Source organism: Gobio gobio (genome assembly GCF_949357685.1).
Source record: "Gobio gobio genome assembly, chromosome: 8".
Lineage (NCBI taxonomy): Eukaryota > Metazoa > Chordata > Actinopteri > Cypriniformes > Gobionidae > Gobio > Gobio gobio.
The window spans coordinates 27,304,546-27,330,248 of NC_137114.1; the positions used below are offsets into that span (position 1 = coordinate 27,304,546).

The 25,703-nt window shown below is 41.6% G+C and overlaps 1 protein-coding gene across 2 annotated transcripts; it reads left to right on the forward strand.

The window, feature by feature from the left end:
- Nucleotides 1-836: 836 nt before the first annotated feature.
- Nucleotides 837-24,677, forward strand: LOC307130654 (galectin-9-like). Of its 2 annotated transcripts, XM_079823745.1 has the most exons (12): nt 846-1,118; nt 1,257-1,394; nt 4,093-4,181; nt 4,731-4,935; nt 5,091-5,210; nt 21,138-21,167; nt 21,301-21,330; nt 21,423-21,452; nt 22,337-22,366; nt 23,335-23,423; nt 23,524-23,680; nt 23,767-24,677. In XM_079823745.1, the coding sequence occupies exons 2-12, from the start codon at nt 1,359-1,361 to the stop codon at nt 23,911-23,913; spliced, it is 963 nt and encodes a 320-aa protein (XP_079679871.1). In that variant the 5' UTR covers nt 846-1,118; nt 1,257-1,358; the 3' UTR covers nt 23,914-24,677. The 2 variants fall into 2 exon arrangements, with proteins under 2 accessions (XP_079679870.1, XP_079679871.1); XM_079823744.1 differs by having other exon boundaries at nt 837-1,394.
- The last annotated feature ends 1,026 nt before the right edge of the window (nt 24,678-25,703 follow it).

Here is a 25,703-nt window from a genome sequence, read left to right on the forward strand (position 1 = left end):
GAGATCTTGGGACTGTAGAGGCCATTTGAGTAGTGAACTCATTATGTTCAAGAAACCAGTTTGAGATGATTTGAGGTTTGTAAAGATGTGCTGGAAGTAGCCATCAGAAAATGGGTACAATATGTGGTCATAAAGGACAAGGTCAGCAACAATTCTCAGTTTGGCTGTGGCGTTTAAACAACGCTCAGTTGCTTCTAAGAGGCCCAAAGTGTGCCAAAATAACACCCATTACACCACCACTTCCGTCCTCTGTGAATAGTAACCTCAGTTTCCTCTTCTTAGCTGACAAGAGTGGCACCGGTGTGTTCTTCTGCTGCTGTATCCCATCTGCTTCAAGGTTCAACATGTTGTGCGTTCAGAGATGCTCTTCTGCTCGGTTGGAATGAGTGGTTCGGTTATTGTTGCCTTTCTATCAGCTCGAATCAGTCTGGCCGTTCTTCTTTGACCTCTGGCACCAACAAGGCATTTTCGCTCACAGGATATTTTCAGACCATTCGCTACAAATGTTTGTGTGTGAAAATCCCAGTAGATGAGCAGTCTCTGAAATTCTCAGATTGAACAGTTTGAACTTCAGCTTGACCATGTCTACATGCTAATAGACACACAGCATTAGCCTATCGTGTGTTATTCCAGAAATGTATAGGCTACAAAAAATGATAGATAACTAAGTAAGTGGATAGTGGAAAACATTTTTGCAACGAAAATATTCCTGAAAGTCATTAACTGAAGTTTATTATAAAAACTGTGAGAGGAAAAGATTTTTCCTTATGCCGGCTGTTCATGATTTCCCTCTGACATGGATGGCATGCTATTTGCATATTCAAATTTGGCAAGCAGCACTTAGAATACAAAACATATGTTAGAAAGAGACTAGTTGACATCGTGATATATTTTGCAAGTTTACGATACACACAAACCATGTTTTAATCTGTTTACCAGCCTCCTCGTTGCGGGAGGACGCTTCTGGTAGGCTACGCGTCGATTAACGGACTGATTCATACGAATTCGGTTGCGCAATAGGTATAACGTTACAGGAAAGGATGTGATAGCATTCTCCTGTACATCTAGCTAACGTGTTGCTGTAATATTCCTCTTTCTTCCTTCTAAAAACACTTTGGGTATGTGGATAAACGTTAACATTGATCAAATATCATTGGGAATGTGTGTATGTGAACCCCAGGCTACTGACTACATAAGCCAAGTTCCTGGTTAAAAAGAAACCGAAACCTAACGTGTTTTTTCACTGGAAACTGCAGGAACCAGTAGGTGATTGCTGTAAAAGGCGTTTTTCTTTAGGCTTTGTCCATCGGTCTTGACGGTCACACTTAGAGTTGCAGGAAAGTATAAGAACTTGCAGGATGGCGTTTTATCAACAACAGCCGTATTATAACCCGGTAAGTGCAGCTGTTCGTTTTGTTGTGGAAAAGAATCAAATTTGCACGTGTCTCTTCCTTCTTCTTTTTTTGAGTTATTACACATTTCAATCTACCCTGTGAACAAAAAAGTTGTCACTTTTTCTTTGTTTTTTTCTTATTTATTAATTGATAGGCTAGTTAATTGATGGATAGGCTACATAAAGCCTTAATTTTGGCTGCTAAATGCATAATTGAACATTTTCACCATTGTTGTCCAGGACAAAGGTTCAGTTATAGGCTAGGCTACTTTAAGGTTTTATTATTTATTTATTTTTATTCAAAAAACAAATACAAATACCTTCAGGAGAATATTAAGAGTATTCGAAAGAAAACATTTATATGTAGGCTAAATACAGGACAGGATTGACACTTAAAAATTAAAATGAAGAATCAATTTATCAATTGAATAATTCAAACAAAAAAATCTATAGAAATAAATCACTTTTAAATGGACAAATTAATAGACATTTAAAGTTGTTTTTTAAATTTGTGTTTAGTTTAATAAAACTATAAAACAATAAATTAAATAAAAACATTTTAAATATATAAATAAATAGACACATTTAAAACGGTTTATTTAATGAATGTTTTAAAACGTATAGCCTATTAATATCTAAATCAATAAAAAGTACATTAATAAATCATTTTAAATCGCTGTTTTAAAAAGCATTTGAAAAACGCGCTTTATTTGCCCATTGCTTTTCTTTGTCGTTTTGCCAAATGCTTTTCTATTATCAATTTGTCAATCGAGTTTAAAAAAAAAAATGCAATTGGACAGTACACACGTGGGAACAATCAACTTTCGCCTCAGTTTGAAGAGCCAAACCCTGTGGGCCACGTTCAAAGCGTCTATGTTCAAAGCTCAAATGATGTATATAAACCACGCGGTATTAAAGAGACAGCTCGCACAATGGGTCCAAGTGAAGTTGTTTACAAATGTGTCCGCTGCAGCTCAGTAGCCTATACGCAACAATTGAAGATATTAGAAGCATGTTTGTCGTAAGAGTTTTATAGTAAAAATCAACATGATGGTGTAGTTGTTTATATTTTTTGCTTCATTGCACGGCAAGTTTATTTAACCAAATTTCATACACAATGCTATAAAATAGGAATAGGGAAATCATGGACAGGAAGCGTTCATAAGACAAGACGTTACCAGAATCATCAAATAAACAAAGAATATGAATTAAACATATCTAACCCAGAAATGAAATACGAAAGATGTGATTTCTTCTTTATTGATTCTAACACTAATTAATAGAATAAGTGACATTATCTCACATTTGAATAGATTTAGCTTTAAACCAGAAGCACACAAGAATGTTTTAATTATCTGAATGGACTGTGAAAGTTGATTTTCATCTTTTAAAAAAAGAGTGGTGTCCTCAGCCAGCTGCGAGATTTAGATTTCCCTTTCAAAGATGGAAATACCCTTTAGGTTTTGACTTATACATAATATTCAGTGACAATAACTCAGTAACCAAAATAAATAAAAAGGGGGAAATTGGGCAACCCTGTCTGACACCATGTTTTATTAAAAAAAATCTTTGGGAGGTGAACATATGGACTATGACAGAGTTGGTAATTCCTTTATAAAACATTTCAGTTACATTAACAAACGAATCACCAAAACCAAACAATTTGAGAGATTGCAGAAGAAATCCCTGCTCAATGGTGTCGAAGGCCTAAGAAAAGTCTAAGAAAAGTATAATGGCTATAGAATGCACAAAGTCAGCATAATCCAATAAATCTAAGGCAAGTCTTATATTATTACTAATATGCCAAAACAAATTCTAGACATAACGATAAAATGTTACTATTTATATGAAGACCATCGTTGCTTCTGGGGGGAAATATGTCCAAAGTGCCATCCATAGACTCATTAAAATCACCGGCCAAAATCACAAAAGACTCTGGGTATTTGACAAGTAGCCTACCTCTTTCAATTCAGAGGTTATCTGAGAAAAGAGGGACTTGTTAGCAGATCGAGAATTACAACCATAAACGTTACAAACAATAAAGATTGAGTTATCCTGTTTAAGCGATAAAATAATAAATTTGCCTTCATCAGAAGACCTCACCCCTAGTATGTGCCCTTTAAATTTGTGCTAGAAGATTGTGCTTTTGACAGCAAAACGATAAGTCAATTAGACAACCCTAAGAATGGAATAGTCATATAAAAGTTTAAAAAAAATTCCTGTACCTTGTAATTTTCCATAAGAGCAAATGCGGATCAATAACCTCAATAATAGAGCATGTCTATCTCACATTGGCGTAATTGAATCTTTTCCCGTCGATTTAGGCGAACAAACCGCGAAAGGAGGCTTTTTTGCCCTCATCCCTGGCTTTTTCAAAAAAAAATTATCTGGCAACCCTGTCTCCTGGTGAAAGAGCTGGCTACTTTACAGTTACACACGTTCAATAGCAGGGCATGTTGTCACAGGTGTACTTTTCCCAGGTACATTCCTTTATCTAACCCAGAAATGAAATACGAAAGATGCGATTTCTTCTTTATTGATTCTAACACTAATTAATCGAATAAGCAGCAGATACAAACATCCAATGAAGCGGAACTTCCAGCTGAAACATATTGGAGATTATGTATTATTTCATCAGGGCATATTCAGACTTGAGTGCTTGAGTAATTATTGTAGTATTACTATTTACATCGACACAGAGCGTCCCATTCAGTGGCCCAATCCAAGGAGGCTTGCAGGATGGGAAGAGCATTATCATAAGTGGACGGGTTTTACCAGGAGCTAACAGGTGAGCTGTAATGTTTAATGGTAGTTTGAAAGGACATGAAAGAGTTTTATTCCCATTTATCTGATAAATATTGGATAAAATACCTGTAACAAAGTTTATAGATATTACATACATACAACTTTAGTGTCTGCCTTCATTCTTTATTGTTTTGTAGTGCAGTTGTACTGTCATGGTCTATGGTCAGTTGATTTTTAGAGGCAACCACAGACATTTCACAAAATGGTAGGAAATGATGAGAACTGATGAGAAATTATGCAAGCACAATGTGCTGACAAAATAATTTCCTTGAAGAAGGGGTCAAATTCATTTCCTGGAATTTAGATCCAAGTTAAAAACATCTGAACCATTTAATCAAGGTCTTCATGATTACTAAAGGCAGGTGTTTTGGAGCTGGTTGGAGCGGAGTTTGACACATGTACCTTGAAGCTATTTTAGAACTATCAGATGATATGATAAAGTCTTTGCAAACCATTTCAAATCATGCTTTCCTTTTAACAGTGGTTATATGCTGTTTATCTTATTCCTCGTTTTTGTTTTGGTGTCCTTCAGATTTCATGTGAACCTTCAGTGTGGTTCTCATCCCGGGGCTGATATTGCTCTGCACTTTAACCCACGCTATGAGAACATAGGGTATGTAGTGAACAACACCTACCAGAACAGGAACTGGGGCTCAGAGGAACGCAAGCATGAATCTCCCTTCCCCCAAGGCCAAACATTCACCCTCCAGATCCTTGTCGCTCAGGACGCATACAAGGTGCCAGATCATTCACTCTCAGATTGGCAGTTTCTGAAGCACTTCTGAATAGCATTAGTCCTCATGGCATTTTTCTTTATAATAATAAATTACTAATTATTGGAGAGCCATTTTCACCTCCTTTCCTTTATGACTTTTTTGATGTCTCTCTCTAGATATCTACTAATGGGAGACACTTCGTGGACTATAGACACCACATTCCCTTTTCTCGGGTGGACACTGTGGCAGTGGAGGGAATGGTTGAGCTGAATTCTGTTGCCTTCCAGAATCCTGCGGTGAGAACTAAATACACACAATGCCAATGCAGAACTTCCCCTAAACTAACTTCCCTTTTCTGAGCCATTTTTTTAATTACTTATAAATTTGTGATTTTTAATGGAGTGTAGGTCATTAAGTTAACAGAAAAAAGTAACTATATACATATAGTTTGGGGGAAGTAAGCAAGATTTATTTTTAAGGAAAGGAAGGATGCATTAATTTGATCAAAAGTGACAGTAAAGTCGTTTATAATGTTACAAAAGATTATTATATTTCAAATAAATACTGTTCTTTTGACCTTTGTAATCAAATCAGCACAACTGTTTTCAACTGACAAGATATGTTTGAGCATCAAAGAATGGTTTTGTCAGGGGTTGCTTGTATATTGAAATCCAAAAACGATGCATGACGAGAACTCCACACAGCCATTTGTAGTGGTGTCTGAAACCATAGTGGATGTTATCAATGCACTCATTCTATCCCACAATTCACCACAATAACGAGTGTACAATCAACAACTAGAGAATACCCATAAAGCCCTGTGAGGGTTGTGCCGAATGAGTTCCCGCTCCTCGCCAGAAGATGGCGCCCACAACTGAATCATCCATCCATCCGTTTTCCAAACCACTGGTCCAATGTGGATACAGCGTATTATCATACAGGCATAAATTCCTTTTTAATTGATTATTAAACTGTTTAATCAAGGTTCATACATGCTAGTATCCATGACAGAGTTCCAGATAAATATTTTCATTACTACTGGAGCTTCCAGTTTGCTAAGTTTAAATGATTATTAAAGGGGCACTTCAACGCTGGGAAAATGAATGCGTATTTAAACTGTGTCATTTATGTAGTAGAAATTTGAAATTATTTTTGAATTTGGTGCCTTCTAGACTGAGAAAAGCCAGAAAATGTATTTTTGTCTCTTGTGGATGAAAGACAACAACTCCCAGAATGCACTTGCTTCGCTGCCCTACGAGGCCACTCCCTACACCAGCGTCGTTTTGATCTTCATAACAAAACAATACATTTGTTCAGTTAGAGAATAAACACTACAGTTAAAAACGTCTCAGGTTACTTGCGTAACCTATGTTCTCTGAGTAGGGAACGAGACGCTGCGTCACTTTAATGACGTAATGGGACGCCCTCTGGGTGTGCCGATTGTCTGAAGCCCTTATAGAATCACGCCAATTGATTGGCTGATGGCGCGCACGTCGCCCCACCTGACGTAGTCACCTATATTAGCGCTCGCGCGCGCCATCTGCTCCTCAGATTTCTCTGCCGAAAAGGAAAGCCTGTCGGCAGCGCGAAGAGCTTGGCAGCGTACGCAGCGTCTCGTTCCCTACTCAGAGAACATAGGTTACGCAAGTAACCTGAGACGTTCTCTTTCATAGGTTCACTCGACGCTGCGTCACTTTAATGACGTAATGGGAACGATATACCAAACACGCCAAGCTAAAGCGCTGCCGTATCTGGCTCAAAGAACACCAGATAACCTACATGACTAGGTTAAGCAGACAGGACATGCGAACCCGGAGCCATGTCGAGATCCAAACTATAGAATCTCACAAAAGTGTGCGGAGAGGACCAACCTGCCGCCACACAAATATCTTCCAAAAGAGCCCCTCTAAAAAGTGCTTGAGAGGAAGCCACACCTCTGGTAGAATGCGCTCTAATATCAAGAGGTGAAGGTAAACCACGCACCTCATAAGCTAAGGAAATAGCCTCTGTCACCCAATGGGAAACCCTTTGCTTCGAAGCGGCAAGCCCGCGGCGGCCAGCACCGAAGCATACCAACAGCTGGTTAGATTTCCTCCAGCTGTCTGAACGGTCAACATAACACTTCAACGCTCGAACTGGGCAGAGCAAATGAAGTTTCTCGTCTTCCTCCGAGTCAAACGGAGGGGGGTGAAAGGAGTGAAGAGTAATAACCTGAGAGCGAAATGACGTGGACAAAACTTTGGGCACATAACCTGGCCTAGGTCTTAAGGTAACCTTGACTAAGCCAGGGGCAAAATCCATACAGGTCCCACTAACAGAGAGAGCCTGTAGATCGCCCACTCGTTTCAAAGAAGATAGAGCTAACAAAAGAGCAACTTTGAGAGTCAGAATTCGCTCAGGAGCTGACTCCAAAGGCTCAAATGGAGCCAAAGTTAGCCCTTCAAGGACCACGGAGAGGTCCCAAGAGGGAATACCAGGGGAGCGTGCCGGTCTCAGGCGCCTAACCCCTCGCATGAAAGATGAAACCAGTCTATGCTTGCCTAGCGGGATTTCGTCCGACTCCCTACCGGCAGCTATAGCTGCGACATAGACCCGAAGGGTGGTGGCCGCTGCTCCAGCAGCAAATTTCTCCTGCAGGAACTCCAGAACTGAACCAACCGGGCAGTTAACTGGATCCGCTGCATGAGTCGAGCACCACGACTCAAAGACCCTCCACTTGGAGGAATAGAGCTTCCTTGTGGAGGGGGCTCTCGCATTAGCAATGATCTCCTGAACGTCTGCAGAAAGACCAGCGTTTAGTATCGTTGGCCCTTGATGGGCCATACCCACAACTTCCAAATCTCCGGGTGAGGGTGCCAAATCCTGCCCTGAAGTTGTGTCAAAAGGTCCTTCCTGACCGGTATCTCCCATGGGGAGGAGTCCAGGAGGAGAACCATCTCCGAGAACCAAGTCTGGGATGGCCAGTGTGGAGCCACCAGCAGGAGGCTGGCCCCACTCTCCCTTACTCTGTACAGAACCGCCGGAATCAGCTTGATGGGCGGGAACGCATAGAGTTTCAGATTGGGCCATGGATGCGCGAACGCATCTATCCCCAACGGGGCCGGAGAGCTCAGAGAAAACCAGAGCCGACACTGGGACGACTCCTTCGAGGCAAAGAGGTCCACTTCCGCTTTCCCGAACATCTCCCAAATCTGTGACACAGTTTGAGGGTTCAGCATCCATTCCCCTGACCGGAGCTTCTGTCTCGACAGATAATCTGCAGCGAGGTTCAAGACTCCGGGTACATGGACTGCTCTCAGGGACAAAAACTTGTCCTGAGACCACAGGAGGAGTCGGCGCGCATGCCTGTCCAGGGTGCGCGACCGTGATCCTCCCTGGCGATTTACGTGAGACACCACTGCCATATTGTCGGTCCTGACAATGACATGATGCCCCCTGAGTGAGGGGAGAAAATGCTGAAGGGCCAGGGATACCGCTCTCAACTCCAGGCAATTTATGTGCCAGGAGAGAACTTCCCCCTCCCAGATCCCCATAGCTGGTCTGCCCTCGAATACCGCACCCCAGCCGGTAAGAGAGGCGTCCGTCGTAACCATTTGGCGACGGAAAACAGCCCCCATCTTGACCCCTTTCTGAAGAAAAAGAGGGTCCCGCCACATTGATAGGGCACGAAAGCAGCCGCGTGACACCTTCAATAGGCGAAGGGCCGATCCTGTTGACCGAGCCCCTGAGCGTTTCATCCACCAGAGGAAGGGCCTCATATGGAGCAGTCCCAGGGGAAGCACCGGGGAAGCTGCGGCCATGAGACCCAGGAGCCTGCGACACGTACCCACAGAAACATGATGGCCTAGCCTGAAGCGGACCAAGCATGTTGTGATACTGGAAATCCGAGCAGGGGCCAAACGGGCCTGCATCGGAACGGAGTCCAGACGAACACCTAAGAAGGTGGTCTGCTGAGCCGGAGTAAGAACGCTCTTGTCTGTGTTCACTCTCAAGCCAAGAGATTGAACGTGTCGAAGAACGACATCTCTGTGATGACAGGCTAACTCCCTGGAGTGGGCCAAAATGAGCCAGTCGTCCAGGTAATTGAGAATACGGATGCCCTGGAGCCTCAGCGGGGCCAGAGCAGCATCCATACACTTCGTGAACGTCCTTGGTGCCAGGGCAAGGCCGAAGGGAAGGACTTTGTATTGATAAGCCTTCCCTTTGAAGGCGAACCTGAGAAACTTCCTGTGTCGTCTGACAACCTGAATATGGAAGTAAGCATCTCTCAGGTCTATAGTGACAAACCAGTCCTCCGCACGTATCTGAGACAAGATAGTCTTTAGCGTTAGCATCTTGAACTTCCCTTTGTAGAGGGCGAAGTTCAGGCGGCGGAGGTCCAGGATGGGACGCAGACCGCCGTCTTTCTTCGGAACAAGGAAATAACGGCTGAAGAAGCCACATTTCTCCTCTGTTGCCGGAACTTCCTCTATTGCCCCCTTTAGGAGGAGAGAAGAGAGCTCTTGTTGTAGCACAGAAGCCTGAGAGGCGCTGTTTACTACCGTCTGAGCGACCCCGTCGAAGCGAGGAGGGTTGCGACAGAACTGAAGCGTGTAGCCTGACTGAATCGTGCGGAGGACCCAGGATGATATCCCTGGCAAAAGTTTCCACTCGAGGAGGAAATTTGACAAAGTGGGAGGTATGATGAGGTGCGGTGGACATACCTGAGTTGGGGTGTCGAGCTGGACCTCTGAGGGGGGTGTGGCCATCCGCAGAGGAGAGCACGTGGCGTCCTGGCGCGGAGTAGGCAGTGGAAGGCTGGGCCGCTCTGGTTCCCGGAGAAGACCGGATGTGTCTCCGTCTGGACGAGCGGCGGATGGTGAGCCAATCAGACGTGAGGGGAGAAAGCAGAGAGCGTCTCCTTCCTCCAGCGCCGGAAAAGGCGAGGATATAGTCGGTTCTGTATTCCGAAGCGCGCTGGGCGGCGGAAATGACAGAGCTGGATAGGGAGAGCTGGTGGGGGGCGGGCAGAAACGCTTGCGCGGTCTGACCCAGCCCCGGTCGTGAACTGCAGCTCCCCTTTTTCTGACCGGAGGGTCAGGAGCGACTCGAAGTGGCCGAAGCAGAAGGTTTGCTGGGCCGCTTTGGGTCGATGCGTTTGTGAGGACGTTGACGGGGAAATGGACGACCGCGAGCTCCCCAGACCGTGGTGGGTGGAGGATAACTCTGGTCGCTCCTCCGGGCGGTAAACTCTCTTTTGAAAGAGGGGCGATCTCTGGACTGAGAGGGGGAGGGGGAAGGAGCGTCCCTCGCTCTCCTCGGCATGAACTGCTTAAGAGCGGCAGACTGGGATTTTGCAGATCTAAACTTCTCAACCACAGTGTTAACCGCCTCCCCAAACAATCCGGACTGGGAAATCGGAGCGTCCATAAGGAAAACTTTCTCCTTATCGCGAATCTCAGTGAGATTAAGCCATAAGTGGCGCTCCGCCGCCACCGCGCCCGCCATAGAGCGCCCTACAGCGCGAGCTGTGTGTTTAGTTGCTCGTAACGCCAAATCCGTGGCTTTACGAAGCTCCTTTACAGCTTCCGGCGTCAAACCGGTGCCCTCGTCCATTTCCTTCAGTACATCCGCCTGATATGCCTGGAGAATGGCCATAGTATGAAGGGCCATGCCAGCCTGACCAGCCGCCATGTAGGATTTTCCAATCAGGGCAGAAGTGGTCCTGCACGGCTTAGTGGGAAGAAGGGGGCGGGACTTCCATGAGGGAGCTGAAGATGGCGCGAGGTGAGTGGCCAGCGTGTCCTCAACCGCGGAAATAGCGGAATAGCCCTGTTCCTCAAAACCCACGAGGTTAGTGAAATCAGCGGCTGCCGCGTTAGTTAGGCGGGCTGAGAACGGCTGCTTCCAGGATCTAGAAATCTCACTGTGTAGATCACTGAAAAATGGTAGCTTCCTCCGCGGAGGCCTAGAATTAGGGCCGCTGAGGAATCTCTCATCCAACCGAGAAGATTGAGCTTCGCGGGGTTCATCCGGCCACTCGATCGCGAGCTTCTGTGTAGCGCGCGCGAGTACATCCACGAGCTCGTCATACGCCGCTGATGGCCGCGCTTCCTGGCCGCTTGGCGGGAGAGCGTCGTCAGTATTTGCAGCACCGAAATCCTCGGAGTCGGATGCTGCAGTGAAAATGACATCCTCCAGTCCGAAGGAAACCGCATCGCGTGCCTCCGGGCTGGGACAGAGATAATCGTGCGAGTATTCCACAGGCGGAGTCCCGCGCACATGCTCGGGGGAGAGAGGGAGAGAAAGGGCGAGGCCCGTCTGCTCGCACTCCACATCCTCGAGCTCTACATCCGAACCCCAGGTCGCGGATCCAAGAGAGGCCTGCGCGGCCTCGGGAGCGCGACGGGGAAAAACGGATGACTCCCTCTCAAAAACCGCGAGCCTCGAGCGGAGGGTTTTGAGAAGGAGGTTATCGCAGTATTTACAGTTAGAGAACCCCTGAACCGCGTCGCGTGCGTGTGGAAATCCCAGACATTTAACACACTTACTGTGGGGATCGTCGATCGCGATGAAGCGAGTGCACGGCGGTGGGCAACGTCGGAATTCCATAGCACTTCACCACAAGGAGAACAAAGTTCCACAATCCGCGGTCGCTGAAGTGCTGAGGTAAATATCGACTGTTTTTGGGCCAGAAAAATCGATAACCGAAGGGCATGAAATGGCCGCTTCGTGAAGGCAGAGAAATCTGAGGAGCAGATGGCGCGCGCGAGCGCTAATATAGGTGACTACGTCAGGTGGGGCGACGTGCGCGCCATCAGCCAATCAATTGGCGTGATTCTATAAGGGCTTCAGACAATCGGCACACCCAGAGGGCGTCCCATTACGTCATTAAAGTGACGCAGCGTCGAGTGAACCTATGAAAGAGAACTGATCGTGTCTTTTCAATAAAGTGTGAGTGAGCCGAATAAAAGTCATAGGACAAACGCAGCTGCAGGAGTCAGATTTCATTCAGCACGAGAGGGAAGTAAGAGCTGAGCAGAGCTGAGGTCTGGCACGTTTTCTGATCACATATGGAAGCTAAAATTTCATAGGAATTCATTGAAAAGTTGAAACACTCACTTTTCTCTGCACCGCTCCATTATGAATGCCCGAGGCCGAGCCGAGCGCATTTACATTCTGTGGGCAGGTTGATAACATGCGGAACAGCTCCTTCTACTGGCTGTAGTTTTTAGCCCCTTGCCAACAAATACTACGATGACGCAAAATGACGATATTAGCGTCATCGGAGGATTTTTCCAGAAATAAAATGCATAATTCTCTCGTCTCAGGGGGATATGAGGGGGCAAAGTACCATAATTCAAATATACTACGGGGTTTCTACTGATAGAAAGCTGAATGCTAAATCCCTGAAGTTACCCTTTAAGCACAAACTGTAGGCCTACAAAAGCGGCAGCTCTTCCGGCACACCTTGTGTCCGGCTAAAAAAGCTGTATCAAGCCAACTTGCGGATGCTGTCCTCTTTGACGAATTAAACACTGAAGACATGGTGGAGGTTTTTACTAAATCCTGCTCCATTTCTTTAGACTCTGTTACTCCCCTTAAGCCCAGGTAAGCTAAGGGAAAGGGCCCCGCTCATGCCCGTTTCACACATACTCCGTTTGCAGTGCGTATGCGGTGCGTATTTTTTTCCGCCCGTTTCACACATACTCCGTCTGCAGTGCGTTTGCGGTGCTTGTTGCGGTGCGTATGCGGTGCAGGAGCAGCACGTGCTGTTGTGCTTTCATATATGCTGCGTTTGCAGCACGCAACTGATCCGTGGTTGTATACCACAAACACAGCATTTATTCTTTTCTTTTTTTTTCAAATCCAAAAGTTGTTACTGAACATGGCTTGTCAGAATTGCAATTCTCTTTGTTTACACTTACTTTTATAGATGTCACGTTTTAACGTAGTAGTAGGCTACATTTAAACAACGTTTTATTCAATTCACTATTTATATTTATAGCCTATAGATTTAGCTCACACAAGTGGCAAAACATTTAAATATAACTTATAGCCTATAAACATTTTAAATTAGAAACGTACAATAGGCTATATACAAAAACAGCCGACTTTCGTCTTTTCTTTCGTTTTTAAACCCTTTTAAAAGCAGGTCATAAAGACCTTTGTTTTTCCCCCTCCAGGAATGTATGTGCTCTCCATTATTTCATTTTTTTTTAACCTAAATGCCAGGTAAGGTGTCGTTTCCTTGCTTTACCCGAGAAAAAAAAGCCATGTGTTGACTTTGAAACAGAGTATATTTTAAATTATATGCATCTGTGGTAAAATTACTAGATTTTCGTGTCAGTACATGTTTATTTTAAAGCGAACAATGTTCTGTCACTTTAATTCCGCAGTGCAGCACAGCAAAAAATAGACTCGGTACGGAAACGATCGCCGGACTGCTGCAGACGCACCGCACCTGGAACGGACTGACGGACAGCATCCGCGCGCAGTGTGAAAGCTGTAATCCGTTAACATGGGTACGGAAAAAAATACGCACCGCATACACACTGCAAACGGAGTAGGCTATGTGTGAAACGGGCGTAACGGATTACAGCTTTCACACTGCGCGCGGATGCTCTCCGTCAGTCCGTTCCAGGTGCGGTGCGTCTGCAGCAGTCCGGCGATCGTTTCCGTACCGAGTCTATTTTTTGCTGTGCTGCACTGCGGAATTAAAGTGACAGAACATTGTTCGCCTCTAAAATAAACATGTACTGACGCGAAAATCTAGTAATTTTACCACAGATGCATATAATTTAAAATATACTCTGTTTCAAAGTCAACACATGGCTTTTTTTTCTCGGGTAAAGCAAGGAAACGACACCTTACCTGGCATTTAGGTTAAAAGAAAATTGAAATAATGGAGAGCACATACGTTCCTGGAGGGGGAAAAACAAAGGTCTTTATGACTTGCTTTTAAAAGGGTTTAAAAACGAAAGAAAAGACGAAAGTCGGCTGTTTTTGTATATAGCCTATTGTAGCCTACTATTGTACGGGGGGGGGGTTGTCTCATTTTATTAATTGCATCACTGACAAAATGGATTTTAACTGACAACAAACAAATCCCTGTACAAAACCACAGCAGCAAAAGTCGCATTAATGGTAAGTAGTGTTAAATTCACTTGTATTTATGTATATTGATACACCGTTTACTATTTCATGAAACTATCAAAGTTAACAAAACCCAAGTGCCACCGGCACCTACAGGTTACGTGAAAGGACTTTATTATATTAACGTTAAAATTTTTTAATATTATGCAGCATTATGAAAGAAGTCTCTTATGTTCTTCAAACCTGCATTTATTTGATAAAAAAACAGCAATAGTGTGAATTATATTAAAATAATGGTTTTCTATTTTAAAATAATTTAAAATATAATTTATTCCTGTGATCACAGCTGGATTTTGTCACATGAGCATTTATATATATGAGCATAAGGATATATATGACACTATGCTCATGTGACAAAATCCAGCTGTGATCACAGGAATAAATTATATTAAAGCTGCGAGCAGCGATGACGGGCCCAAGCCGGTGGCACCGCCACGCCGGTGGCATCAGCTTAACTGTGCACGGCAGGCAATATGCATTTAAACAGGAGAATATTTTAGAATCGCTCGAATATGCCACATTTACCGCAGCAACTGGTGCCACTATCACCACAAGCCACACCCATGATGTAATTTAAATCTAGATTAATTTTAATATCATAGGATAAAATAAATAAAAGTTATATTTTCCTGCTCAAAATTTTGTAAGTCCAGAAGGCCAGTATTTAATTCAAGGTGTTTGTAGTTCTTTTTTACTTATTCACACTAAAGTAGGGATGAAACGGTATGGAAATTTAACATCACGATTATAGTGACCCAAATTATCACGGTTATCAATATTATCACGGTTTTGTTCAAACAAGATGAAAGTGTTCAAAAAGAACAGATGCACACACTTAAAACATTTCAACAAGTTTTATATTTGAAATTAAACAAACAACAAATAACTAAAGCAGCTCTAAGCACTTTTTTAAGCTAGATGCTGTGGGATTTCTTTACTTAATGGCCGTCGTCAATAGCAACGCATAACGCATAAATAATAATAATTTGTCGTAAATATAATCTCTAATATTATCTCTGTAAATATATTCTCAATAAATATTCTCATCAGTGTTCAGCTATGATGCATTTAAATCAAGCATATTTTGTGTTAGAGCCCAAACAGTATCCAAGTGAAATAATGCATATCCATATTTCCATATGATTTGACAGTTTATTTTATTAAATATCAAAATGTGTGCATCATACCTGACACCTAGATGAACACTTTACAGTCAGTTTTATGACTGTCATTCTCTTTAAATGCTAGTGAAGTTTGGTAACGTTATACACGTTTCAATGTTGTATGTAACTTTGCAGACGGTCCCTAACTTCGCCAGCGTTATGCCAGTCATATCAGATGCGCTGTGGTTCTGCTGTGTTTTTTTAAACCATTTTACCTAAATCACCAAAATAATAAATGTTATATTTACCCATGGCCTTCCCTGTTATACAGAAATGTAATAGTTATCAAACCTTCCTTAACTGCATAAATAATAAATGAAATATAGATGAATCATCATTAAAGCTACAATTTTCTCTGTTCCCGTTGTTCTTTGATGAACATTAATGACAGGCATCATCAGTGCTCCTGTCACTTTAAGAACAGCCGTGGATCTCACGCGCTGTCCCGCGCATCTCATTTCCTCACAACTCTTTAAGTTCATTTAAGACGTTATTTAACTAATTTAAGACTCGAATATGAAAATACTCACAATCCTCTGTGTTATTGTTTGTTCAAGAGCAAAAGAGAACTCGATGTGAGCAGGAAACTGACGCGAGTCTATCTATGCGTCGAGTGTGTGTGTGTGTGTGTGTGTGTGTGTGTGTGTGTGTCAGTGTCCCTTGATTAGCTGACATGAGACGCATCCACACAGATAGGACACTGACACACACACACACACACACACACACACACACACACACACACACACACACACACACAGCATACCGCAGCATAGCCATACAGTTTAAGTTCACCTACACTTTATATTAATAAAAAGGTTTACAGTGCAAATACTGTTGTTGCATATACTGTGCATAAAATTTGAAAACATTTGCAAAAAACACCACTGTATCATTAAATTTTTTTTTAAACCTTTAAGTAACCATTTTTTAAACATCTATAAACATTACTTTTACATAGATAGACGGACCAGATATTCCTAACACTTTGGGAATACTTAAGGGTTACTAGTTGTTTTGTAAACTGTCTATAAACATTATCTGGATGGTTATTGTAAAGTTGCAACCGATGACTATAATACCTTGTTAAATAGTTTAATAAACAGTACCAGTAAAACGTGGGCAGTACCAGTCAAACATGTGGGTTGTCCTGATACTGTACTTCAAAATGTAACATTTGTAAAAATTGCCACAGAATAAAGTAATTGTTCAAGATCTATTGGTAACTCATAAAAATAATGTCATATTTGCATAAACTGTCACTACCGTATATATCCCGACACTAGCACATTAAGATAAGCTATGAAAAAAATAATGTTCCTCTGCCTCTTTCTGGTTAAATAATGTTTATAATAATTGTTAATATAGCATGCTATATTAACTATTCCAGGTTATTTATGCATAGCATAAATAATAGTTAGTAGAGCATGCTATGCCACTTTCATCAAAACCTATTACAAAGCTATAGCAATCTCATGTAATTTCGTCTTTTCGAAAAAAAAGTTGCTCTAACTGTTCGTTACAAGCAGCATTTGCCGTCAGGCAGGTAACGATAGCTAACATAAACATATTTTTGCTAGCCTACCTGCTGCAAACTTACACTTTTTTTGTACAAGACAAGTAGAGCTATTTTATCCAGTGTAATTTATCACATACCACTATCTTGTTTTTTCTTATCCTCCTCTTCCTTTCTCTATTTTCTTTTCTGGCTTCCTGAAGCATAAAATTCTGCTTCAAATCCGAGGATGTTTTGTATTTTGCCGCAGCAGAGATCGCGTGGTTGGCTGGCTGCTGTCAGCGACTTCTGAGAGGGGCCCCTTAAGGGGGATTCCGATAACAGTGTCATTGCACTTTACTGCATTGACTATCAATGGGGCGCTCACACAGTTTGTCGTTTCATTTTATTCTTAACCTGTCGCTGTCTTGGGGCCCCAGGCCAGCTCGAGGCCCCAAGCAATTGCTTGGTTTGCCTGCCTTGTCGCGACGGGCCTGCACACACACACACACACACACACACACACACACACACACACACACACACACACACACACACACACACACACACACACACACACACACACACACACACACACACACACACACACACACACACACACACAAAGAGAGTTTAAAAAATAACACAACACTGCCACCCTTTAGTGAGGGGAGGGCAGACAGAGAATAAATATTCAGAAGAAATATATTAAATAAAATAAATATATTGATCTGAAAAATAGTATGATTATTTTAAAGCTATTTGGTTACATTTTAATAAAACATTGTTTTAGTATGTTTTTAAACACACACACATACACGTTGTAATACCAGTGTAATACCCATGTCATTATACAAATTTGTGTCCTCATAAATCACAAACAAGAGAGAGAGAGAGAGAGAGAGAGAGAGAAACAAGTTTTTTTTTATCCTGCTTCAAAACTAATACAATGCTGCCATCTTGTGTTCATTGAGGGGAGAGCAGCAGACACAGAGAATTTCTGTTCCCCTTTTTTGTCCTTATTTAATCCCTTGCCATGGAAACACCGTTTGAGATATCCAATATCCGTTCACATTTTAGCATCTTCAGTATCTTTGTTTCATGTTGACCGAGTTTGGTGGAGATTGAATAAATCGCCTACAAGGAGAACGTAAAAACTCAGACCCCGATTTAACCAAATATTTACCTTCAAACCAAAATATCTGACTTCCTGTTGGTCGGAGCTAATGACTGTAAATTAGAAAGTTGTCCGGCTCGATGAGGTCAATATATATACTGAGTTTGGTGATTGTAGATGAAACGAAGCCCTTCACTTTTGTCAAAAGGTGGCGCTAGAGAGCCCCTCATCCCCGCCCGTTTCTGAGGCTTTGCCCATGTGTACTGACTGACATCTCTGATGTGTGTGTTGAGTTTCAAGCAGTTTCAAGCAATTTCAAGCATGCTAAGAGCCTCAGAACAGCCAAAAGATTATTAAACTTTGACACGTTGCCATGGCAACAGTATTTGAAATTTCAGGAATCCATTTCATACGTCTCTATCTGTCATGTTTTCACATTATACTGATGAAGTTTGAAGTCAATCGTGTGAAAATAAGATGGTGATTCAAAGCATTTTTGAAAGTGACACACTTCCTGCTGCCAGTTGGTGGCGCTATAACTTTGACTCACAAAAGTCATATCCATGTGATCGGCCTCTTACAACGAACACACAGCTGAAGTTTCATCCAAATCAGTCAAGGTTTGCTGACGTTATAACACACTTCCTGTTTCCCTTTTCTCGCCATAAATTCGTTGCTTCGCCACGGCCAAACCGTTTGAGATATCAAAAATCCGCTCGCAATTTAGCATCCTGGATATGTTCTCCTCATGCTGACCGAGTTTGGCGATGATCGAAACAATGGCCTCGGAGGAGTATATTAAATTCCAGAGCATGGGTTTTCTGAACAACCGATTATAGCTCACTTCCTGTTGGGCTGACGCATAACTATGAGCACGAAAGTTGTTTGGCCCGATGAGGTCTATATGTGTACCGAGTTTCATACATGTACGTGCAAGTGTGTTTGATATATGGACCAAGTTTTCAGACCCCACTTCAGGGGGCGCTGTCGAGCCCCCCTGCCACGCCCGGGTACCAGCTTCAGCCCGGCTCTGATGGCCGCGCATTCCGATGCCTGTGCGAAGTTTCAAGAGTTTTCGAGCATGTTAAGTGCCCCAAAAGTACCCGAGAAGTCGAAAAAAAAAAAAAAAAAAAAAAAAAAAAAAAAAACAAAGAATAATCTGAGGAAGAACAATAGGGCTCTGCGCCCTTTCAGGGCTTGGGCCCTAATTAAATTAAATTATTTATGGGATGACCAGGGCCGTGTAGAGAGTTCTTCAGGGGCAGGGGCTCAAATGTAAAAAAGGGGCAATATATATATATATTGCCCCTTTTTTACATTTGAGCCCCTGCCCCTGAAGAACTCTCTGCACGGCCCTGGTCATCCCAACTTGTCTTTTCAAGGAAGTGTTTGAAACTTTGAGCCCAGCTGTAACAGCCAATATTAACAGTTCTCTAGCAAATAGAATTATCCCTGCTAGTTTTAAATATGCTGTACACCCTCTGCTTAACAAACCCCATCTTGACCCATCTACCCTCAACAACTTTAGACCTATCTCCAAGTTGCCTCTTATTTCTAAACTCTTGGAGAGAGTTGTGTATTGTCAGTTGAATACCTATCAGTATATCCAATATTTCTGATACTTTTCAGTCTGGTTTTAGATCAATGCACAGTACGGAAACTGCTTTGTTGAAGGTCAGCAATGAACTTTTGCAAATCCTTGATACCGGTTCGCACGCAGTGCTTGCCTTGTTGGCGCTGCTTTTGTTACAATCGACCTTAGCATCTTGTTACATCAGTTGTAAAAGGTGGTGGGTATTCAGGGTGACAGAACCTTCTCAGTGAGCATGGGGAAGTCTTCTTCTTTATCAATTCTCCTATTATGTGGTGTGGCCCAAGTGTCCATTTTAGGCCCGCTTCTCTTTTCCCTTTATATGCTGCCATTGAGTGCCATTTTTAAGAAATATAGGATCTCCTACCACTGCTATGCTGACGATACACAGTTTTATCTACCGGCAAAAACTGACAGTTCTTATTCCTTGGACATACTGGGTGACTGTTTTGAGGAGATCAAATGTTGGATGGCAAAACATCTTTTGCAATTAAATGAACACAAAAGCGAAAAAAAATTTAGGCCCATCCAGGTCTTCATCTCTTTTTAATTTAGGTTCTATCCCCGTCAGTGTTCAGCTTCATGTAAGGAATCTTGGGGTTACATTTGATTCGTCACAAAATTTTGAGAAACAAATCAGTTCAGTGGTAAAGGGCAGTTTCTTTCATTTGAGATCGATTGGGAAATTAAAACGATTTCCAAAAGATTTAGAGACCGTAATCCACGCCTTCATAACATCACGTCTGGACTACTGTAATTCCCTGTACTGTGGCCTGCCTCAAACTACAATCTCTCGCCTGCAAATTGTCCAAAATGCTGCAGCGAGACTTCTTACAGGCACAAAAAAGAGAGATCTCCCATTTTTGTGACTTTACATCGGCTTCCTGTTAAGTTCAGAATCAATTTTAAAATCTTTTTGTGTACAAGGCTCTATCTGGTGTTGCACCAAAATATATTAGTGACCTTCTGATTCCTTACACTCCCCAAAGAACTCTTAGGTCTTGTAATCAGCTTCTCTTAACTGTCGCATGTTTTCGCTGTAAAACTAAGGGTGGTCGGGCCTTCTTTGCTGCAGCACCTAAACTCTGGAATAGACTGCCCTTCAATGTGAGGGGTGCTCCTTCATTAGCCAGCTTTAAATCGGCTCTTGAATCTGTTCTCGATGGCTTTTGATTAGATCGCTATTGGTAGATTTGTATATTTATTTATTATTTGTATCTAATATGACTGGTTTCTTTTTATGCTTTCTTTTTAACGGCTCATTGTCTTTGGCGCAACTCTGTTGCTTTTAAATGTGCTATGGAAATCAAATTGGACTTGATTTGACTTGACTATTATGCTGTTTTATGCCAGGCCAGTAATTGTCAGTTTGTAAAGTAACACAATGCGCCTATTGACTGAACCCGTAATACGCATGTGCATGATGTCACAGTTTCCACAAATCTTTGATTCATTCAAAAATTCTGATTCATTCATTAATTAAACAATTTACAATATCACAAGCAATATTCAATATGTGAGTGTGGTCAAAGATATAAATGACGAAGGAATGGAAAATCAACATAAAGGAGATCGTTTAACACCAAAACAAACACTCAGGAGATCTTCAGATCTAATATGAACAGGCAAATAGGAACAGAGCAAACAGAGAGAAAACTAAACTGAAACCGATCATACATATTACAGTTATATGTCAAATAACCATTTTATTTCCCTTTGCAGCCCTATTTTCCTCCACAACCAGCCTTTCCAGTGAGTACTATAACCCTTTACCTGTGAGAAGAATATCAGCTCATAGTGTATTGAGCAAGTATACATGCTCTGTATACAAGCAAGCATAGCTTTGCGTTAACTTTTGAATGCACTTTGCATATTATCTTTTTAGGGTTATATGCCACCACAAGCAGGCTATCAGGTGGGAGGAAAATGTTTAAAGAACATCAAAATCAAATCTTTTGTTCTTTAAGCCTTCCTGTCATAAACATCGTTTGTTCCTTTCATTTACAGCCTCAGTATGCTGTACCTCCAGGATGTGGGGTAAGTGGTCACGATATATGCCAAGTGACAACTTTACGATGATCAGTAGAGTTCAAAGTATCTTTTTTTCGAGGGTTATATCTGTGTGTCGTTTATGCTTCAATGCTTTACTGGAGTCTACAACCATTAAAATACCTGCAACATAATCTAAATGAAAGGTTAAAAAAAGGTTAACTGCTAATGAAAAACTACTAGAAAGACAATAAACTTGTCTTTCCACATTTGGTGTGGCATGACGAGGTTAATCTGTAAACTATGGCTCCAGAAAAAAGATTATATCTAAATCACCTCTGCCAAATGATCGTTCACATTAACTGAACGTGTGTAACATTCTCCACTGGAGGCAAGTTGAAGAACCCAAGTGCAGTTTATTCCAAAATCAAAATTCAAAACATAAAACAAAGACTTGGCTTGGCAAAACATAAAACTCACCAACAGTGGTTACACCATCAATATCAGACAAAGACACATGGCAAACATGAGGGCTAAATACACTGAGACTAATGACCAGACAAACACGAGGGCATGGAAATCACATGACAAGACCAGGAAACATAACAGTGAACATGATAAACTAAAAACATGAAACATGAACCAATACCAAAACACCCTGTGACAACGTGTTAGCATTTAAAACATAATTTCCAAGTTTTATCTGGATTTTGCAGTGCTCTTATTTGTGATTATGATAATAATGAATAATACCAATGAATAGTTTTTATTTATCTTACATTATTATTTTAAGTCATTCCAATGTTACATGTTAGTGCTCACTAAGGTGCTGTTATTTTGATCAAGAACATACAATGTTTACGAGATCACATTGTTTGTCTTGTACATTATAAGGAAGTGAAACTAAAAATTCACTTTTTATCTCTCCACAGTTTCCTGCATACCCGTCTGCACCAACTTATGTAAGATCCTCTATCTCTTCATTTGACTTTCACCTAAAAAAATTAATTAAAAGAAGCAACTTGCCATCAAATTCAGCAACTCAAGTTTTCAGGGCGACACTTCCATTGAGAACAGAGCATGCATCAATGACAACAGAATGACACTGATTAAGTTAAACACAAGTTTAAGGAGGAGCTGGGTTGCAAAGCAGCGTGCAGTGGAAGCAGCCAAGCAGGCAGACTGAACTTAAGCTGCACTTAGTAAGGCGCCCTGTTTGAGAGTTGCCAATTGAGTGCATAGGAATCAGATCAGCTGATATGGGCGAGGTTAGGGGGTTTATTCATTTGTAGGGGCCAAGCACCATGGGACTTCTTATTGTTATTATTTTTCCGCTTACCCTTCTGCCATGGGAGTCTATGGCAGCCCATAGAACCGCTTGCGGGAAAGGTATGAAATTTGGCACACAGATAGAGGACAGTCTCAACTGTCACCATAGCTCTGATTCCTTAGGTCAAGACGATTTTCCAGCCATTTAGAATTTTCCGAAAAACCTACTTTTTCGAAATCCTCCTAGGCCATTGCTCCGATTTTCACGAAAAAGTTGGTCGTTTAATCTGTACCCATGGTGATTGCTGTCCGAGAGTCGTTCCTCATAGTGTCTCAGAAGAGGCTCTGTTCTTTCTTTTCATATATTGCAAGTTCATATTCATAGAACAAAATATCCTGGGGGCCATGACATTTTTGTGAAAATTATCAAAAACACTGGTGGGAAAAGAGTTAAATACGTTTTAATTCATCCATTTATTATTTCATACTGATTCTTTTGCTATAAGCTTTTATTGATTTGCATCAGTTGAACATCTTTAAATATTCTGAATCTCTGAAGTCTCGTTTTAATGTAACATTTGAATAAGTATTACAGGAATTTAATTTCAGTTACTGTACTATGCCATTTTACACATATCTCTTTATTATGACCCACATTTAGACTGTCCCGTACAAAACTGTCATAAATGGTGGACTTCAACCTGGAAAAAACATTGTCATACACGGAGTGATCAACCCTAATGCTAGCAGGTTAGACATCAGATGACACAGATTGTTATTTTAATTTATTATTATTATTATTATTATTATTATTATTGTAAGATATTATAAATCCTCTGTTCTGCTTCAGAATAACATTTAACCTGCGCTACGGAAGTGGGATTGCACTTCACTACAATCCCCGTTTCGATGAGAACGTGGTTGTGCGCAACACCAATCAGATGGAGAATTGGGGTTCTGAGGACCGTTCTGGAGGCATGCCGTTTCAAAGAGGACAACCGTTTCAGGTAGGCAAACTTACATCCTTGAATATGTTGTTAGTGTTAAGAGCGGTCATTGTGACTAAAATCTAATTTTACTATGTGTGTTGCAGGTTACCATCTCTTGCAATCCCCACCATTACAACGTGTTTGTCAATGGCAAACAAGCACACACTTACAAACATCGCTACGCAAAACTGAGAGACATTGATCTTTTGGAGATTAGCGGAGATCTGCAGCTGACTTTAGTGCAGGCCTAACAGGGATCTGTGATGTGCTAAATGTTTTAAAGGTGTAGACCTATTTCTCTGAAATAGTCTAAAAGACAAATGGCTGACTGTAAACATGAACAGCACTGTGACTTTGCTTTTTTTAATGAATATAAAACTTTTTCAACAGCAAATGATAGGCTATCCAAATATGGAAAAACGTGCCTCATATATCCCTCCAATGTACATCCTTTTTTTTTATAGGCTTATTCAAAATAGCGTTTTAAGTGTTTTCCATTAGCAAGCCCAATAAGCCGTGCTTCATCTTTCAAAATGCAATACAATTGTTATTGTTTTTTAAGTAAAATTATTTTTGTTAATTGTGTCTTTACCATCTCTGTTAACATTATATCTACATTTAACTCAACGTGGCTGTAAAGATCCATCAGAGGATCGCTGTGGCCTTTGATTAATGTGAACCAGATAAATGCAGACTGATGAGACAGATCTTAAAATAAATTGACTGAATAAACGAGAGGCAAATGGGTGGAGCTTACCTCGTTTGAGCGCCCCAGCAAGGAAGAGCTACGCTTCCAATGAGGAGGAGCCAGCAAGTAAGCACCACTCATTTCGCCACCCAGTGGTACTTTAATGAAGCTCATCTGTGCACCTCTGCTTTCTTCTCTCAATCCTATATAATTGATGTATTCAAGTATGCTCAATTGCTCATAATATGCTCTTTGCTTTTAAACGGGAACCGAGTTTCGTGTGCAGATGTGATTCAATTTGTTTTAATAAAATGATCACCTAGCCTATTTGCTTGTCTTATTTATTTTATTCCTTTTAAATGTACACTTAGGATCTCCACCTTGAAATGGACAATTACCGTTGCCTCTAACTCATCCAAAGCCAAAGACCAAAAGACACTCCTGGTTAATGTTTGGGTTGGGGTCAGTTGAAGACTTGAAGTAAATCCTCCGTTGGATCTATTCAAAACATAAGCCAGCTAAAAAAGGGAAATACACAAATTGTAAAATAAGTCAGTAAAACAGAAAAAAAAAATATTTATGAAAATGACTACAACACATATATGTCACCAAATTCTGTTGTGTCGGGGCAATGTTGACAGCCCATATCCTCCGGCTTGCTAATCCCCTGTACACTGTTGCTACATCTCTCAATAGAGATAAGCCTTGTATTTTTTGACTTCTCTTACTTTAATTTGAACCTCACATCCTCCATATGCTATGAGGCCCTCCACAGTTACTGCATTTTAGTCCATTCATTTAGTCCATGCATTTGTCATAATCATGTTCTCCTCCGCATTTTCACATCTTTTCCCCCTACACACTGCAGCCACATGTCCAATTCGTTGACATGTAAAACATCTCAATGGCATTGGAACTTACACTCTTACTGGATACCTAATATATCCCATTTGTACCTTTCAGGCATTTTTCCTTCAAATGTCAACAAGATACTCATTCTTTCCTGTCGTTGTCTTTCATGTTCTTATACAGTCTTCTTTTACCACCTTTTATATTTCCTTGAATTATATCAGTGGATATAGCCTACACCAATCAGGCATAAAATTATGACCACTGACAGATGAAGTGAATAAAACTGATTATCTCTTTATCACGGCACCTGTTAGTGGGTGGGATATATTAGGCAGCAAGTGAACATTTTGTCCTCAAAGTTTATGTGTTAGAAGCAGGAAAAAAGCCAAGGGCAAGTGTAAGGATTTGAGTGAGTTTGAGAAGCGCCAAATTGTGATGGCTAAACAACTGGGTCAGAACATCTCCAAAACTGAAGCTCTTGTGGGGTGTTCCTGGTCTGCA

Excerpts from the sequence above, each read along its gene's own strand:
- LOC307130654 (XM_079823744.1), top strand. The coding sequence starts at position 1,359 with ATGGCGTTTTATCAACAACAGCCGTATTATAACCCG. Across the intron at positions 22,367-23,334 it reads ACCCGTCTGCACCAACTTAT|ACTGTCCCGTACAAAACTGT; the intron begins GTAAGATCCTCT and ends ACCCACATTTAG. Across the intron at positions 23,424-23,523 it reads ATCAACCCTAATGCTAGCAG|AATAACATTTAACCTGCGCT; the intron begins GTTAGACATCAG and ends GTTCTGCTTCAG.